At 42.0% G+C, this 17904-nt stretch overlaps 1 protein-coding gene across 1 annotated transcript; it reads left to right on the top strand.

Annotated features, from left to right (window-relative positions):
- Positions 1-1030: 1030 nt before the first annotated feature.
- On the top strand, positions 1031-12250 carry LOC138885297 (uncharacterized). The gene is made up of 4 exons (XM_070166231.1): positions 1031-1040; positions 1336-1401; positions 4844-5548; positions 12171-12250. The coding sequence occupies exons 1-4, from the start codon at positions 1031-1033 to the stop codon at positions 12248-12250; spliced, it is 861 nt and encodes a 286-aa protein (XP_070022332.1).
- Positions 12251-17904: the final 5654 nt, after the last annotated feature.

Here is a 17904-nt window from a genome sequence, read left to right as displayed (position 1 = left end):
AACTATGGCAACCTAACTTGATCATATATAGTACGTAAATTGTTCCACAGTATAGTGCATGCATGTATATCACTTTTTGCATAAATAATGGATAGTAACCAAGCATTAAGGTTAGGGTATACCTGGACAATGGAATGGACCTCTTGGTTTGTGGCTGTCACTTGATCAAGTTTGATGTCCTCCTCCTTCCATAGTAGGGCGATTCCTCCAGAAATTCCTTCCGCAGGCGACTATGCTAAATGTGAGAAACCAAACTCAGTTTTAAGATATTTCCGGTGATTGAGCTCCTCGATAGTTCCATATGAAAAACTGCATGGATTGATTATTGAGTGGGTTGGATGGAGTCTCCCTCTCCATTATTGAGGATATGTTCATCAGTGTTGGAATTAACACTATTGCGAACTTCCACGCCTCTGGGTTTCTTGTTGGATGTATATTTAGTGATACACTTTGTAGCTTTGGTGGACAGGTTATGACCACTTTTCTTTCGTACTGGTCTTTGAGGAAGTATATCTTGTTTCCATTTAGGTAGCTCAGTATAGGGAGTGTTTCTCTAATTTCTGCCATAGTTGCTGCTACTTCCAATCGAGCTATGTCGTTGAGTTCGTTGTGAGATAGACTGGGAGGGGAAAATGGGTTAGTTGGAGGTGTGAGAGGGTGGTATGGGGATGCTTGTGCATAGAGTGGTATTATGGGTGTTATTGCTGTGTGAGGTTGTATCCATGGAACAAATGTATGGGGTGGCTGTTGGGGTGGGTAAAAGGGAAGATCCATGTTGTTCATTGGTGGAGATGGTGGTATGAACATTGGCAGAGGAGTGGGAATTTGTGGTGTCATTGATGATTGTTGATGAAGGACTAACGGGGGGTTCATTGCCCATAGGAATTGATTTAAAAAGTCACTCCCATGCACATCCCTTCGATGACTATTTGAGCTATATCTATCGGATTTTGGATCATCAGTATTACATCTTGGTTTTCTATCTCCAAGGTGAAGGTCAGTGCATGGTCCTGCATGCTCATTTTCAACCATGACTGGGGGTAAGCTTGAATTGGTGGGTATTGTGTGATATAGATGGGTGTGGGTTGTGGTGGGTGTTCCTGTGATGGTGTTTAGGAAGATTGGGTGTTGAAAGAGATTGGTGTTGGTAAAGGAAATTGTTCTCTTGTGTTGAAAATTGTAAGGTGACCGGTTCATTTGGTGGTGATGTATCTTGTAAGGGAGAATTATGTGTAGAAATATTGGTTTGAGAGGGAAATGACGAGTTTTCAGGATTAGAATGATTTTGAGTGGGTAATTTGGCCAGCTGATTTGATATAGGTAATGTTTGTGTAGGCTCGTATGAAGAGTTTGATCCGATTACTTGTGTTGGATATTGGGCTTTTTCAGAAGATGTGTTAGGTAATTGGGTAGTGAGTGAGGGTGTTGGGCCTTGATTATTATTCTCTGAGAGTTGGATTGCCATAATGAAGGCTTGCAATTGAGTGTGTGACGACCCAGCCGGTTGTCTTAAGAATTTATGCCTTGATCCCCTATTAACTGCTTCCCTCGAGTTTATTTCTGCTATTTTGATTTGCCGGGATGTTCGATTTTGAGTTTAGGAGAGTTTTGGGACACTTAGTCCCTAAATGAGAGCTTAAGTATTGGAAAGTTAACCGTAGTTAGAAAAATGTGAAGACGGCCTCGGAATGGAAATATGATGGTTCCGTTATCTCCATTAGGTGATTTCGGGCTTAGGGGCGTGTTCAGATTGTGTTTTGGAGGTCCATAGCTAATTAAGGCTTGAAATGCCGAAAGTTGAACTTTTGAAATTTCTGGTCCGATAGTGAGATTTTGAACCGAGGGTCGGAATGGAATTCCAGAAGGTGGAGTAGCTCCGTAGTGTTGAATGTGACGTGTGTGCAAAATTTCAGGTCATTCGGACGAGGTTTGATAGACTTTTTGATCGAAAGCGTATTTTGAGAATTTTGGAGTTCTTAGGCTTAAATCCATGGTTAATTCGATGTTTCGATGTTTTTAGGTGTTTTAAGGGTTGGTACAAGTTTGGATAGTGGGTTGTGACTTGTTGGTTCCTTGGTTGAAGTACTGAAGGCCTCGGGATGAATTCGGATGGTTGACGGAAAGATTTTGGAGTGAGAGTTGCAGCTTCAACTGCTGGTTATGTCATAACCGCACCTGCGGTTTGGGTTCCACTGGTGCGGCGCTGCAGAATTGGCTCAGTGGCCACAGAAGCAGAATTTGGTCATTTCTTCAGGAACCGTAGAAGCGATACACATCTGCAGATTGGGCATCGCAGATGCGGAAGCTAGCCCTTTAATGAAAAGTCGCAGATGCGACCTTGGCTCCGCAGAAGAGGGCCCGCAGAAGCGGTCCCAGGGCCGCAAATGCGAAAGTCGTTGGGCAGAACATATAAATTCTTGCCTTCGCGAAATTTAGCCATTTTTCATATTTTTCAAAACGGGAAGAAGCTTGGGGAGCACTTTTCAAGAGGGATTTTCAGAGGAGTTCATTGGGGTAAGGTCTTTGATCCCTAAACTCATTATTGGGATGATTTTTATCAATTTAAGCATGAAAAATTAAGGAAAATCAGTGGTAATTGGGGGGTTAGGGCTTGTCTAATTGGAGACCTTTGAGTGATGATTTGAGGGACAAATTGAGGTCCGATTTTGGTATTTTTGATATGACTGAACCCGTGAGGGTGCGAGGTTTCTGGAAATATAAATTTTACCCGATTTCGAGACGTGGGCCCGAGGCGCGTTTTGGTCATTTTACATAATTTCACGTATTAACTTAGAATTTAATTGTAGAATTAGTTACTTGAAGTGTTATTTACATTATGCAATTGAATTGAATAGATTTGGGCCATTTGGAGTCGAGTACTCGTGGTAAGAACGTGGTCTCGGGTTGATTTTGAGCCGGTTTGAGGTAAGTGGCTTGTCTAACCTTGTGTGGGGGACCTTCCCCTTAGGATTGGTAAATTTGGTAATTGAAATGCCTTCTACGTAGTGACGAGTGCGTACTTGTGCTATTTGTTGGAAATTCGGTGTTCTTTAAGTAAATACTAGTATGTTTCCTTCTTGTTCCTATTACTTGCATTATTAAGCCCCTTGTTAGCTTAGGAAAGCATATCTAAGTGACCTAATTGCCTTATTTGCTCAACCTGCCTTACCTGAATTCTGTACAGCATGCTAAGCTAGAATCACTTGTTGCCTTAATATGAAATTTTGCCATTTCTGTATATTTTCCTGTTGGTGCTGTGTATTTATTTAGGGACTATGGATGTGGGATTCCAGTAGCTCCCCCTTGTCTGTTTATTTTGGGACTACGGATGTGGGATTCCGGTAGCTCCCCCTTGTCTGTTTATTTTGGGACTACGGATGTGAGATTACGGTAAATCCCCCCGCACAATTATATGTAACTGCGGGAATGCGCCCAGTAGATTCCTCAGTACTGGGTATTTACATTTGGGACTACGGAACGGGATTCTGGTAGATCCCCGCACACTGTGATTTGAACTACGGGACGGGATCTTGGGAGATCCATTAGATGTGTACATATGGGACTACATGACGGTATACTGGGAGATCTCCGATTGTTATTATTGGTGCTGAGCTGTATTTCCTTTCCGTGTTTACCTTGTTACTGTATAGTTGTTGCGGTCCTGTACATCCTGTGTTATTTTACTGCTGTACTTATTTATATTGTTCTGTTATATACTGTTGATCTTTATATTTTATTTAACCTCAGTAAGGCCCTGGCCTTCCTCGTCACTACCCAACCGAGGTTAGGCTTGGCACTTACTGAGTACTGTTGTGGTGTACTCATGCCCCTTCTGCGTATTTTTTTCATGTGCAGATCCAGGTACCACTACCCAGGCCTGCCATCCTTGAGGAGGCGACTGCTGTAGAGACTTCGAGGTACATCTGCCGCATCCGCAGACCGAGAAGTCCCTTTATATTCTAGCTGTTAAACATTGCTCTTTTATATTTTTCTTTCTTAGATATTCTGGAGTTAGACTGTTAGATATTCCAAAGGCTTTTGTTTCCGTGAGTTTTCGGGTTTTGGGATAGTGTGCTTGGTTTTGAGAATTTTGTGTTGAATATGTCGAGCGACATTATAACTATTGCTGCCATTCAGTTATTTTGGTTTTTGATTATTTCTTCTACAAGATTCGTTATGTTCTGCATTTGTTAGGCTTACCTAGTCGTAGAGACTAGGTGCCGTCATGACAATTCACGGAGGGCGAACTGAGGTCGTGACTAGTTGGTATTATAGCTCTAGGTTCATAGGAGTCATAGATCACAAGACGGTTTATTAGAGTCTCGCTGATCGGTACGGCGACGTCTATACTTATCTACGAGAGCCTATGTAACTATTAGGAAAATTTTACTTTATTTGATTTCCTTGTCGTGCGATATTTTGACATCACAATTCTAAACTTCTGTCTTCTATTCTCTCATAGATGGTGAGGATACGTGCTACCCAAGATGATCAGGCAGCCGCACCCCTACTGCAGCCGTCAGAGGCCGGGGCCGGGATAGAGGCCGAGGACGCGCACGTGGTGCAGCCGGAGCACCTGCACGATCTGCTGCTGAGGTACCACCAGCAGTTCCAGCCGGAGTCCAGGCACCTGACACGCCTACTGCTACTACTACTCCAGCTCCTCAGGAGACTCTAGCACAGTTCATGAGCATGTACACCACTCTGGCTCAGGTAGTGTTGCTTCCCCTTGCTGCAGCTACATCTCAGGCCGGGGGAGGAGCACAGACTCCCGCCGCCCGCACTCCTGAGCAGCGAGTGCATGTTGAGCAGGTCCCAAAGATTATTCCTGTACCGCCTACAGTGCCAGCTCAGCCCGAGGATAGGGAAACGGCTTCCGAGGAGGAGCAGCTGAGGCTTGAGAGGTTCAAGAGGTACAAGCCTCCTGTATTTAGCGGTCTAGCATCGGAGGATGCTCTGGGATTTCTAGATGAGAGTTACCACATTCTCAGTACCATGGGTATATCAGGATCGAGCGAGGTTTCCTTCACTACCCTCCAGCTTCCAGGAGCCGCCTATGAGTGGTGGTGCACCTATGAGTTAAATAGTCTGGATAAGGCTGCTTCACTGACTTGGACTCAGTTTTCAGATTTGTTCCTGAGAGAGTACGTTCCTCAAAGTCTCAGGGATGCATGGCGCACTGAGTTTGAGCATTTGCACCAGGGTGTTATGACTGTCTCAGAGTATGTTGTTCGTTACACCAGTTTGGCTATTCATGCACCAACCTTGATTTCTACTGTCTGCGAGAGGGTTCGCTGGTATATTGAGGGCCTTATTCCCAGCATCAGGTCTAGCATGGCTCGTGAGTTAGTGATGGATATTTATTATCAGCAGGTGGTGAGCATTTCTAGGAGGATTGAGGGTATGCATGCTAGGGAGAGAGAGGAGAGGGAGGCCAAGAGGTCTCGAGAGTCGGGCCATTTCTCTGGTGTGCGTGCCTCAGCAACAGGTCGTCATGGTAGGGGTTATATGAGTCACCCTATTCATTCAGCTCTTCGAGCAGCCAGTGGTATTCCAGCTCCTTATAGACCTCAGGAGCCTTATTATGCACCTCCGGTATCTAGCGCGCCTCCTGTGCGGGGTGCTTTTAGAGGTCAGTCCAGCAGACCTGGCCCGAGCCAGTCACAACCACCACGTCCTCCCAGAGCTTGTTTTGAGTGTGGTGACACCCGCCATATGGTGAGGGATTGCCCCAGACTTGGGAGGGGTGCACCTCCACAAACTTCTTAGCCACATCGTGCCCCACAGAGTTCTCAGGCTATGGTTACAGCTCCAGTTGCTACCCCGCCTACTTAGCCAGCTAGAGGTGGGGGTATGGGAGGTAGAGGTCGCCTGAGGCTAGGCCAGATACTATGCCCTTCCTGCCTGTACCGAGGCTGTTGCCTCCGATTTTGTCATCATATATATTATACTAGTTTGTCACAGAGATGCCTCGGTTCTATTCGTCCAGGCTCCACTTACTCTTATGTGTCTTCTTATTTTGCTCCGCATTTGGGTGTATCTCGGGATTCTTTGAGTTCCCCAATTTATGTTTCTACTCCTGTGGGAGGTTCTCTTGTTGTGGACCTCATCTATCGGTCGTGTTTGGTTGCTCTTAGTGGTTTTGAGACCAGAGCCGATTTATTGTTACTGAGCATGGTTGACTTTGATATTATCTTGGACATGGACTGGTTGTCACCCCATTATGCTCTTCTTGATTGTCACGCTAAAACCGTGACATTGGCTATACTAGGTGTACCGCGTGTTGAGTGGAGGGGTACTTTAGATCACACTCCCAGTATAGCCATTTCTTTTCTTAAAGCACAACGTATGGTTGAGAATGGGTGTGACACGTATTTAGCTTATGTGAGAGATGTCAGTATTGATACCCCTTCAGTTGATTCAGTCTCAATAGTACGGGATTTTCCCGATGTGTTTCTTGTTGATCTTTCAGGCATGCCGCCTGATAGAGATATTGATTTTGGCATTGATCTGTTGTCGGGCACTCAGCCCATTTCTATTCCTCCGTATCGTATGGCTCCTCCTGAGTTGAAGGAGTTGAAAGATTAGTTACAGGAATTTCTTGATAAGGGTTTTATTCGGCCTAGTGTATCACCTTGGGGTGCTCCTGTCTTATTTTTGAAGAAAAAGGATGGTTCTATGCGTATGTGTATTGATTATCGCCAGTTAAACAAGGTTACAATGAAGAACCGTTATCCTTCGCTCGTATTGATGATCTGTTTTACTAGATTCAGGGCGCACTGGTGTTTTCTAAGATTGATTTGCGCTTAGGTTACCATTAGTTGAAGATTTGGGAGCCAGATGTCCCGAAGACTGCTTTCAGGACTCGGTATAGTCATTACGAGTTCCTTGTTATGTCATTTGGGCTGACCAATGCCCCAGTAGCCTTTATGCATTTGATGCATAGTGTGTTTCGGTCGTATCTTGTCCCTTTCATCATTGTCTTTATTGATGATATTCTGTTGTATTCCCGGAGTCGGGAAGATCATGAGAAACACCTGAGGACTGTGCTTCAGACTCTGAGAGAGAAGAAATTATATGCTATGTTCTCAAAATGTGAGTTTTGGTTGGATTCAGTGGCATTCTTAGGCCACGTGGTATCGAGTGAGGGTATTCAGGTGGATCCGAAGAAGATAGAGGTCGTGCAGAGTTGGCCCAGGCCATCCTCAGCTACCGAGATCCGCAGTTTCCTTGGTTTGGTGGGCTACTACCGTCGTTTTGTAAAGGGGTTTTCATCGATTGCGGCCCCTATGACCAGGTTGAACAAGAAGGGTGCTCCATTCCAATGGACGGAGGAGTGTGAGGCGAGCTTTTAGAAGCTCAAGACAGCTTTGACCACAACCCCAATTTTTATACTGCCTACAGGTTCGGGGTCTTATATGGTCTATTGTGATGCCTCGTGGGTTGGCCTCGGAACGGTGTTTATGCAGGACAGTAGGGTGATTGCCTACGCGCCCAGACAGTTGAAGATACATGAGAAGAATTATCCGCTCCACGTCCTTGAGTTAGTTACCCTTGTTCACGCCCTAAAGATCTGGCGCCGTTATTTATACGGGGTTCCCCGTGAGATTTATACTGACCATTGGAGCTTGCCGCACCTGTTTAAGCAAAAAGATCTAAATTTGCGCCAGAGGAGGTGGTTGGAGTTGTTGAAGGACTATGATATTACTATTCCATATCACCCGGGCAAGCCCAATGTGGTGGCCGATGCTTTGAGTCGTCGAGCGGAGAGTTTTGGGAGTTTGGCTTATCTACCAGCATCGGAGAGGCCTATGGCAATGGATGTTCAGGCCTTAGCTAGCCAGTTTGTGAGATTGGATCTTTCAGAGCCCAGTCGGGTTCTAGCTTGCGTGGTTTCTCGGTCCTCCTTATTTGATCGTATCAGGGAGCGGCAATATGATGAACCTCATTTGCTTCTCCTCAAGGACAAGGTTCAGCACGGTGATACCAGAGATGTGACTGTCACACCTCCTTTTTCCTACCCCCCCCATAAGGGTATAAGGGAGTTTTTTCCAATTTAAGTGACAATCGAGACGGGATTATTTATTTTAAAAAAATGGTTTAGAGTCGCCACTTGGGATAATTTATGGTGTCCCAAGTCACCGGTTTTAAAATCCCGAATCGAGGAAAAGATTGACTCTGTTTTACAGTCCGTGAACACAGAAATTCGGGTAAGGAATTCTGTTAATCCGGTAGAAGGTGTTAGGCATTCCCGGATTCCATGGTTCTAGCACGGTCGCTCAACTGTTATATTTGGCCTATTTACTTGATTTTAATATATGTTTTAGCCTATGGATCAATTTTAACTTTGTAACTGCTTTTAGTTATTTTTCAGGAAGATTTCAACGTTATTTAAAACACGTCTTGAATTACGTCACATAAATACACCCACAGTCCCCGACATATTTTATCTAACATTGTTGAGATTTGAATTTGGGTCACATAAATGCACACCCGAGTTTAGGAAGGTAATTTTTTAAAATAGCGCGCCTGAAGCAACTACGCACTTTCAACTTTGTGAGGGCCACGGAAAATTCAACTAAATGGCGCACCTCGATTTCTAAGGATTAAAATTATTTAAGTGAGAGCAGTGCATTTTGAGATTTTATTTGGTATGGCGCACCTCGAGTCCAACTTAAGAGTCTAATTAATTAATTAAGGATGGCTTAATGGGATTCTAATTATTTAACTGAAGGTTCGACCCTAATAATTAACTAACAAACCTCGTATTAAGAGACCAATCATCTAAAGGGAAATTGCTGCAACCGACAGCAAACTAAACGAGACCATTTATAAATGCCTTCAGGCTCGGGCCCAAAACGAGCCCAATTATTGATGAGGAAGGACGTCCAAGGGCATGGAACATGTAAAGAGGATCTGAGATTGAACATCATTGACTGGGCTAGCATTGGGCCCAACTTTCAGAATCAAACAATTATATGCAATCAAGGAAATGCAAATCTACCAAGATCATAAGAACCATGAGATTGAACTAATACTTTGTTCCTAAATTTTAAAAGTTCAAACACCATTCAACTAGCTGAAAATTCCGAGATTTTTCATCAGTTCCAACTTAAACAGGCTTGTGAACCAGCAGGGCAAATCAACGCATAACTTTATTCTTAAAACATCCTTGTCTATTTTCCTTTTTCTCTTCACATGATTCTACATTAACTGCTACTCAAGAAAACTTAAATCAATCGAACTCTTCTCAATAATAAACAACAACCAATCCAAAAAATTAGCATGTGAATTGCTTGGATCCCAAAGGTCACATGAAGATTCTCAACAAACATCTTCAAACTAATAGGTTTAAACCCCCCATTTCACAAGATATCCAACATTAAGCTGATTTATGCCAAAATTTAAACAAGACTAATAGGCAACTCAAACTATCCTCAACATGAGTTTATGATCACATGTCAAAGGACAACCAATTCTGTGCAAAACAACACATCACATTGCTTTTAAATGCCAGACTACACATTATTCACTTTATCCCTAACCTATACTTGTCATGATATCTAGTTCAACACGAAATCATCACCAAACATGAACACTTGTTTCGACAAAAATTAAAGCGAGGCTAAGATTCATGTGCCTTGACTAAGTCTGTTACTGCAGCACCTTGACGGTCCCATGATAATGTACAATGATAAGAACTAAAATACTAAAACACAAAATCATGAAGAGATACAATTGAAGCACAAATAAACTGATACTATGCTTTAAACTTTCTGCTTTTCATTTCACTCTTCAAATCTAACTTCACAATCAATAGGGTCTAAGAGTGTGTACCTGAATATCGAAAGAGAAAAAAAAAAGAAAAGATGAAGAATCAATAGAGAGTCAGCAGCAGCAAATAGCCTAAATCCCAACAATGAAACAGTGAACCCAAGAACCAAAAGCTTTAAACCAAATCTTCAAGTCCAAAAAATCAAACCATTTTTAAACCAGGTGCAGGAATTTGGGGTTTTTCAGAGAGTTCAGCTAGCAAGGAAGATCAGAAATCCTAAACCAAATAGAATTTGAGCTGTTTTTTTACAAAGAAATGTGGAGAATTCAGTGTTATTTCATAATTGTTCTCAAAAACTCAACCGTTCAGTTTTGCAGGATTTTTTTATCCCCCCCCCCCTTCAATCTAAAGTAATGATGCCTTTATAGGCAAGCTATTAGGGCATCATAAATAAGCTAAGTTTTGCACATAAAACCTTTCATAATTTTCATTTTTGCCTAGGTACCCCTAGCCTAAAACTCAGATTTTCAGAATAGTCCTAAAGGCACCTTCCTAGCAGCTTCCTAAGTCAGTTACAGATTATTCCCCTAGATTAAATTCCTAAATCACCGCTCGAGCACTCTGTTTTTACCTCAGTGAACCCAAATGGGTATGGGTCAATTTGACCCAATGTTTCAATTCAAAACCTGGGCTAATCACCTCCCTTTGGAGGGCAATGCAGAGTCAAATAGATTTCTGAAACAAATGTTCTCCACAGCCCAAAACAAAAGGGAAAAATTAGACGAAAACTAATCTAATGAATCCAAACAAACTAAAGAAAAATAACAATTTAATCATTTAACCTAAACTAAAGAAACACATGCAAGGATGATTTTGAGAAAACAGAACCAAGCTTCGATGAATCTTCAATTTTTTTGGCTGAAATAGACCCTAATCGAGTGTTCTCGACTGAAAACACTCGATTAAAGTTAAATTCAACCTTAAATTTTCAAAAGCCTCGCCAATTGATTTTTGGGGATTTTAGGGTTCATAACTTCACTCAAAGATTCGAAGAGTCTGGGACATATTCGAGGGAAAAGGGGTGTGAATTTCTTATAAAGGGGTCATGGGGGTTGTAGGATGTTATTTTCGGGTGATTTGGGACCGGCGCCGCCACCGGAAAGGGCAAGAATCTTAGGGCGGCAGCCTAGGGTTTCGTTTGGTCTCTGAGAGGTGAAGGGTTGAGAGAGACGACTGAAAGAGGGGGGGTTCTGAGGGGGGTGAGGGCATTTCAGACAGTTATATACCTATGGAGCTTCAGTTCTAGACCGTCGGATTTACTGGGATCAGTGGCTCAGATCAAGGGCTAATGAAACGATGTCGTTTTGGTTTAAGATAAAGCTGGACCGGATATTGGAGCGGGTCTGGGCTGGACTGGTTGGGTATTGTGTATAAATCAATTGGGCTTGGGAAAAAATTAAACAAAAGGCCCAAAAAATCTAATTCTTTTCTTTTCTCTTTTCAAAAATCTTTTTAATTCCTTTTCTTCTTCTTTTTTTTTCTAAAAATAAAAACAAAACAAAACCCGACTTAATTCCTAACCCAAATTATCCTAGCAAATTAAATTAATTAAACCTAATAATTAATTCTACTAATCAAATACCAGCTTAAAGGAAAACCAACGAAATTCAAATCTAATAGTTGAACAATGCAAAATAAACCATTTTTGTGATTTTTTCATTTTTGTAAAGCAACTAAATTACTAATTGATTAAAAATGCAAAATTAAATCCTAAATGCAAATGCAACATATTTTTTATATGTTTTCATGAATTAAACAAAATAAACGTGCACAGATAAATGCAAGCAATTAACGAGAAATGCTACAAAAATCCACGAAATTGCAAATAATGGGAAAATTTTATTTTTCTTGAATTTATGGGAGTAATTCACATAGGGAAAAAATCACGTGCTCACAGCTGCCCCTCTTTACTTGGAAATATGGAGAGTTTTCGTGCAAAGATAAAGTGAGAGGATACGAGCGCTTTTTTCCTGTTTGAATACTCCGTTGGGAAGCATTTTTGAAATTTTTTGACCGCACCCTACTTCCGAGGTTGCCTACATATCTTGGCTATAAAGGAATCAGGTCAGTGTAGTTCGGGAAGTTTCAGTAGCTGGGACTACCATGAAGCTGTGATTTCACTACTGCTGCTGCTACTGCTTGCTGAACTCCTTATTACGCCATGACAAAGTAAAAGAAGCTACACTAAACTATGATCTATGCATTACAAAAATCCTATCTATATCCTCAAACTTGATCTTGTGGTTCCTGTTGCCTTGTTGACTTGTATTCTCCAAGTGAAGTTCCTTTGTTGCCGACTTGAATTGTAATTTGAGATGCTTTCGCTTTTCTTCAGGTGGGCGCCTGATTGCTGAACTTGAACCGTCTTCCTTCAAACATTGCTGCTTTCTCTTCGTTCTTCAAGTGGGCTCCTGATTACCAACACTTGAATTGCTGCTTTGTTCTTCAGGTGGGCTCTTGATTACCGACACTTGAATTGCTTTGTTCTCCAGGTGGGCTCTTGATTACCGTCACTTGAATTGCTTTGTTCTGCAGGTGGGCTCCTGATTACTGACACTTGAATTGCTTTGTTCTCCAGGTGAGCTTCTGATTACCGTCACTTGAATTGCTTTGTTCTCCAGGTGGGCTCTTGATTACCGACACTTGAATTGCTTTATTCTCCAGGTAGGCTCCTGATTACCGACGCTTGAATTGCTTTGTTCTCCAGGTGGGCTCCTGATTACCGACACTTAAATTGCTTTGTTCTCCAGGTGGGCTCCTGATTACCAACAAAATAGCAAAAACAAAGAAAATTTTCTGCCCCAGTTTGGTAGTTGGGCACATCTGTGAGTGTTAACTAAATCATGTTACCAAATATCACTAAGAATTTGAAAGCTAGATCCCATTATCCAGGAGGGCCCTGAAAACTCCTAGTTAAATGACAGTTTTAAAGCTGAATTATGTTTTCTAAAGGTATGACTTTCGCTAAATCTCGTTATCCAAGAAGGTCTTAAAACTACATCCCATTATCCAGGAGGGTCCTGAAAATCAAAATCAAGTCTTATCTTAAGAATGACAATTTTTAAGGCAGAATGACAATTTTTCCCTATAACAGAACTTATGCTAAATCTTGTTATCTAATGGAAATCTTAAAGCTAGGTCCCATTATTCAGGAGGGACCTGAAAACTCCTATTTGAATCCTATCCCAAGAATGCAAACTTTGAAGACAACTTATATTCCTTTGGGGTACATTTATGCTAGATTTTTCTACTCATGATTATTTTGAATTTTAAACTAGGTCCCATTGTCCAGGAGGGTCCTGAGAATTTACGGTCAAACCTGTCTAGTGCCTGCTTTTCCTTACGAAGGGTTTCTCCAAAACAAATGAAATTTCCTGCCCCTGTTTCAAATCAAAGAAAAATCTTGTCAGTTTAAAAGTGTGGTGGTTAGTTTGTGTCACTCTTGCTGAAGGTGGATCCTTTGCTGTCGTGCTTTGCTTTGACTAGTTTCCCTGAACTGGCCAAGAATTGTTTGACTTTGTAACTGATCCTCAACCTCAATACTATAGATGATCCGAGTGATCCATACCCAAACCGTTGTTTTACACTTCCGACCCCTCTATATGAACCTCTACTTCTCCCATAGAATCACTAAACCATTCCAACGTTAGAACTTTCACTGACACTTTGTGTTCCACCTTACATCATACTATCTCTGGCATGCTTTGGCCACACTGCACTTTGTGCAATTTTGAAAGTTGGTAGTGAGCTTTGAAATCCTTTCTTATTTGCTTAAACACAATTGATATTGCAAACATCTTATAGAAATAAACCCGAAAAAAATGATATGCAATGACTTTGAGAGTTAGGAATAAGGAAGAAAAATCCAAATCTGGATGGTTGTTTGAAGGGGAAAATATGAAAAAAGATTTATCTGAGTGGAGCAGCTGGTACCAATGATCATTACATGCTTTTCGGATTAATCAGCGCAGCCTGTCCAACCAATAAACTTTCAATTGTCATACTTTATGCCCCGAGATCATCAAAACCCAGTTTCTTCAACAAATCACTGACCTTGTTCTGCCTGCGGTGCCCTAAAGGGTTTTCACCAACAAGCCTCTCTCATTTGTTCATCTCTCAACTCATTGTCGCCTTACGGTGCCCGTGAGGGTTTTTACCAATAAGAATCTCTCATTTTAATTTCTCTTATCTTTCATAGCCTTACGGTGCCCGCAGGGGTTTTCACCAATGGGACTCTCTCATTTTTCATTTTTCTTGATTAGACCGGAGTGTTGCCCTTGATATGAATCACCTCTATTTGCTTGATTTTGCATCTCTCGAAGACTGATCGAAAGGTCTTTCTTTAGACCGTAATGTGGGCTTTTGGATGGGGTTAGAAGGAAAGGATATCAAAAAGGCTCAAAATAATTCGAATAGGTTCAAAATTACAACTTTTGGAATCAGATTTCTTACAACAACTACAACTTTCTGCCCCAGTTTCTTTGCCTGGGGACTTTGAATTTTTATTTGATGGGATCGAACCGTGAGGCTGCCTACGTATCCTTAAAAGGAATCAGGTCGAACGTAGTTCATGATATAAGAATTGCTTTGTTTTGTTGTGATTTTCTCTTTTCTTTTCTTTTTCTTTCTCTTCTTTTCTTTTTTTTTTTCTCTTTTTGTTTTTTTTTCTTTCTTTTTTTTCATTCTTTTCTTCTTTTTTTTCTTTCCCATTACTTATCTTTTGCGCTCATGTTTCTGAAATTTGCTACTGATTCCACAAGAGGGGTATGAAAGAAAATAAATAAGGCTCAAAGGGGTAACAAAGGATAAAGTGTTTAGATAGCAGAACAACATGCCTCCGTCATTCCAATCTTCAAAATATGCCAAGTACAAACAAACACAATTCAAACCAAAGAAATCATACATAATATCTTTTGACTGCATCAGAATTGATAGCCATATCTACACATTTGTCTTCTATATCTGTTAAATACAAAGCACCATTGGACAACACTCTCGTTACAATTAACGGCCCCTGCCAATTTGGGGCGAACTTGCCTTTTACTTCGGCCTGATGTGGCAGGATGCGTTTCAATACTTGTTGACCCACTTCAAATTTCCGGGGACGCACCTTCTTGTTGTATGCTCTTGCCATTCTCTTTTGATACAACTAGCCATGACACACTGCCGCCAGCCTCTTCTCATCAATCAAACTCAATTGCTCTAGACGGGTTTTGACCCACTCGTCATCATCAATTTCGGCTTCTACAACAATCTGGAGGGATAGGATTTCAACTTCCGCGGGTATCACTGCTTTTGTGCCATATACCAACAATTAAGGAGTGGCCCCTATTGAAGTGCGAACAGTAGTGCGATAACCCAACAATGCGAAGGGCAACTTTTAATTCCATTACCTGGAACCTTCCACCATTTTCCGAAGTATCTTCTTTATGTTCTTGTTGGTTGCCTTGACTGCTCCATTCTCCTTGGGGCAGTATGGAGTGGAATTGCGATGCATAATCTTAAACTATTGACATACCTCTTTCATTAAATGACTATTAAGATTAGCACCATTATCTGTGATGATCACCTTTGGGATCCCGAACCGACAGATGATATTTGAGTGAACAAAATCGACCACTGCTTTCTTGGTCACAGACTTGAAAGTTTTAGCTTCAACCCACTTAGTGAAATAATCAATAGCCACCAGGATGAACCTGTGCCCATTGGATGCTGCCAGCTCGATTGGTCCGATGACATCCATACCCCAAGCAACAAAAGGCCATGGTGCGGACATTGTGTGTAATTCAGATGGCGGAGAATGAATCAAATCTCCATGTACTTGGCATTGATAATATTTTCGCATGAAGCTGATACAATCTCGCTCCATGATGAGCCAATAGTAACTGCTCGGAGAATCTTCTTTGGTAGAACGTAGCCGCTCATGTGCGGTCCACAGACTCCGGAATGTACTTCGATCATGATAGTCGTAGCCTGTCTAGAATCTATGCATCTTAACAACCCAAGATCTAGAGTTCTTTTGTACAAGACTCCTCCACTAAAGAAAAATTCACTTGCCAAACGACGAATTGTTCTCTTTTGATCAATTGTGGCTTGTACTGGATACACCCCCATCCTAATATATTCCCTGATATCGTGGAACCACGGCTCACCATCGAGTTCTTCTTCCACCATGTTATAGTAAGCATGCTGATCGTAGACCTGAATATGCAAAGGGTCAACATAAGCCTTATCTGGATGATGTAACATTGACGCCAGAGTAGCCAAAGTCGGCAACCTCATTATGGATCCTTGGAATATGCCTAAACTCTACTGATCGGAACCATTGACAAAGATCATGCAAACATTGTCGGTACGGTATGAGTTTTAAATCTCGTGTTTCCCATTCTCCTTGAATCTGGTGCACCGGGAGGTCCGAGTCTCCCAAGACCAAGACTTCCTGGACACCCATATCTACAGCTAACCTCAAACTCAAAATGCATGCCTCGTACTCAGCCATGTTATGGTACAGTAGAAACGAAGCTGAGCCGTAACAGGGTAGTGATGCCCTATTTCAGAAATAAGTACAGCTTCTATCCCAACACCTTTCATGTTAGCAGCTCCATCAAAGAAAAGTTTCCAACCTAGATTTTCAACCTGTTCCAACTCGTCAATGTGCATCACCTCTTCATTAGGGAAATAAGTCTTCAAAGGTTCATATTCTTCATCCACTGGATTCTCGGCCAAATGATCGGCCAATGCTTGGGCTTTCATCGCAGTCAGAGTCACATAGACGATGTCAAATTATGTGAGCAACAGCCACTTTGCGAGCCTCCTTATGGTCATAGGCTTCTGAAAGATATACTTTAACGGGTCTAAACGAGAAATGAGGTAGGTAGTGTAAGATGACAAATAATGCTTCAGCTTCTGTGCTACCCAAGTTAGGGCATAGCATGTCCTTTCAAGGTGAGTGTACTTAACCTCATAAGATGTGAACTTCTTACTAAGATAATAGATGGCATGCTCCTTCCTGCCGGTGATGTCATGCTGACCCAACACACAACCAAATTAGTTATCCAGGACCGTCAAATACAGAATTAAAGGTCTCCCCGGTTCTGGTGGGACCAACACAGGTGGGTATGACAAGTACTCCTTTATCTTATCAAATTCTTCTTGACACTTGTCTGTCCACTTGACCACAACATCCTTCTTCAACAGCTTGAAGATAGGCTCACAAGTTGTCATGAGCTGAGCAATAAACCTGCTGATGTAGTTCAATCTCCCTAATAGACTCATCACCTCATTCTTGTTCCTTGGAGGTGGCAATTCTTGGATAGCTTTGATCTTTGACGGGTCCAATTCAATACCTCGACGACTGACTATGAACCCCAACAGTTTCCCCGGTGGAATACCAAATGCGCACTTTGCCGGATTAAGCTTAAGATTGTACCTGCGGAGCCTTTGGAAGAACTTTCTCAAATCTCTGACGTGGTCAGACTGCTTCCTGGACTTTATGATCACATCATCCACATAAACCTCGATCTCCTTCTGTATCATGTCGTGGAATATGGTCGTCATTGCCCTCATGTAAGTTGCCCCAGCATTTTTCAAACCGAATGGCATTACCCGATAGCAATAAGTTCCCTACGGTGTGATGAATGCCGTCTTTTCGATCAAAATGTGGATGTTTGGCAGTGGGAAGTTGTATTTTGGATTTGCCTTGTTGAGATCACGATAATCAACACACACTCTGGTCTTACCATCCTTCTTTGGCACAGGCACATCATTGGCTAACCACGTAGGATACCGCGTGACCCAAATGACCTTTGCGTCAAGCTGCTTTGTGACCTCCTCTTTAATCTTCACACTCATGTCGGTTTTGAACTTTCTCAACTTCTTCTTAATGGGAGGAAATGCTGGGTCAGTGGGAAATTTGTGAACCACCAAGTCAGTGCTTAAACCCGGCATGTCGTCATATGACCATGCAAAAATATCTTTATATTCAAACAGTGCTTTGATTATTTCTTCCCTGATTTGCGGTTCAAGATGGATACTTATCTTAGTTTCTCTGACATTATCTGGGTCCCCTA

The sequence above is a fragment of the Nicotiana sylvestris genome, chromosome 2 (assembly GCF_000393655.2).
Source record: "Nicotiana sylvestris chromosome 2, ASM39365v2, whole genome shotgun sequence".
Taxonomy (NCBI): Eukaryota; Viridiplantae; Streptophyta; class Magnoliopsida; order Solanales; family Solanaceae; genus Nicotiana; species Nicotiana sylvestris.
The sequence above is the reverse complement of the archived record's forward strand: the minus strand, read 5'-3'. Positions and strand labels throughout refer to the sequence as shown.

What these genes read in the sequence shown, in the direction of transcription:
- LOC138885297 (XM_070166231.1), top strand. An exon ending in TTTTTCAGAAGATGTGTTAG is followed by an intron (nt 1,402 to 4,843) that starts GTAATTGGGTAG and finishes TACCGCCTACAG; the next exon opens with TGCCAGCTCAGCCCGAGGAT. An exon ending in AGCTCTTCGAGCAGCCAGTG is followed by an intron (nt 5,549 to 12,170) that starts GTATTCCAGCTC and finishes GCTTTTCTTCAG; the next exon opens with GTGGGCGCCTGATTGCTGAA.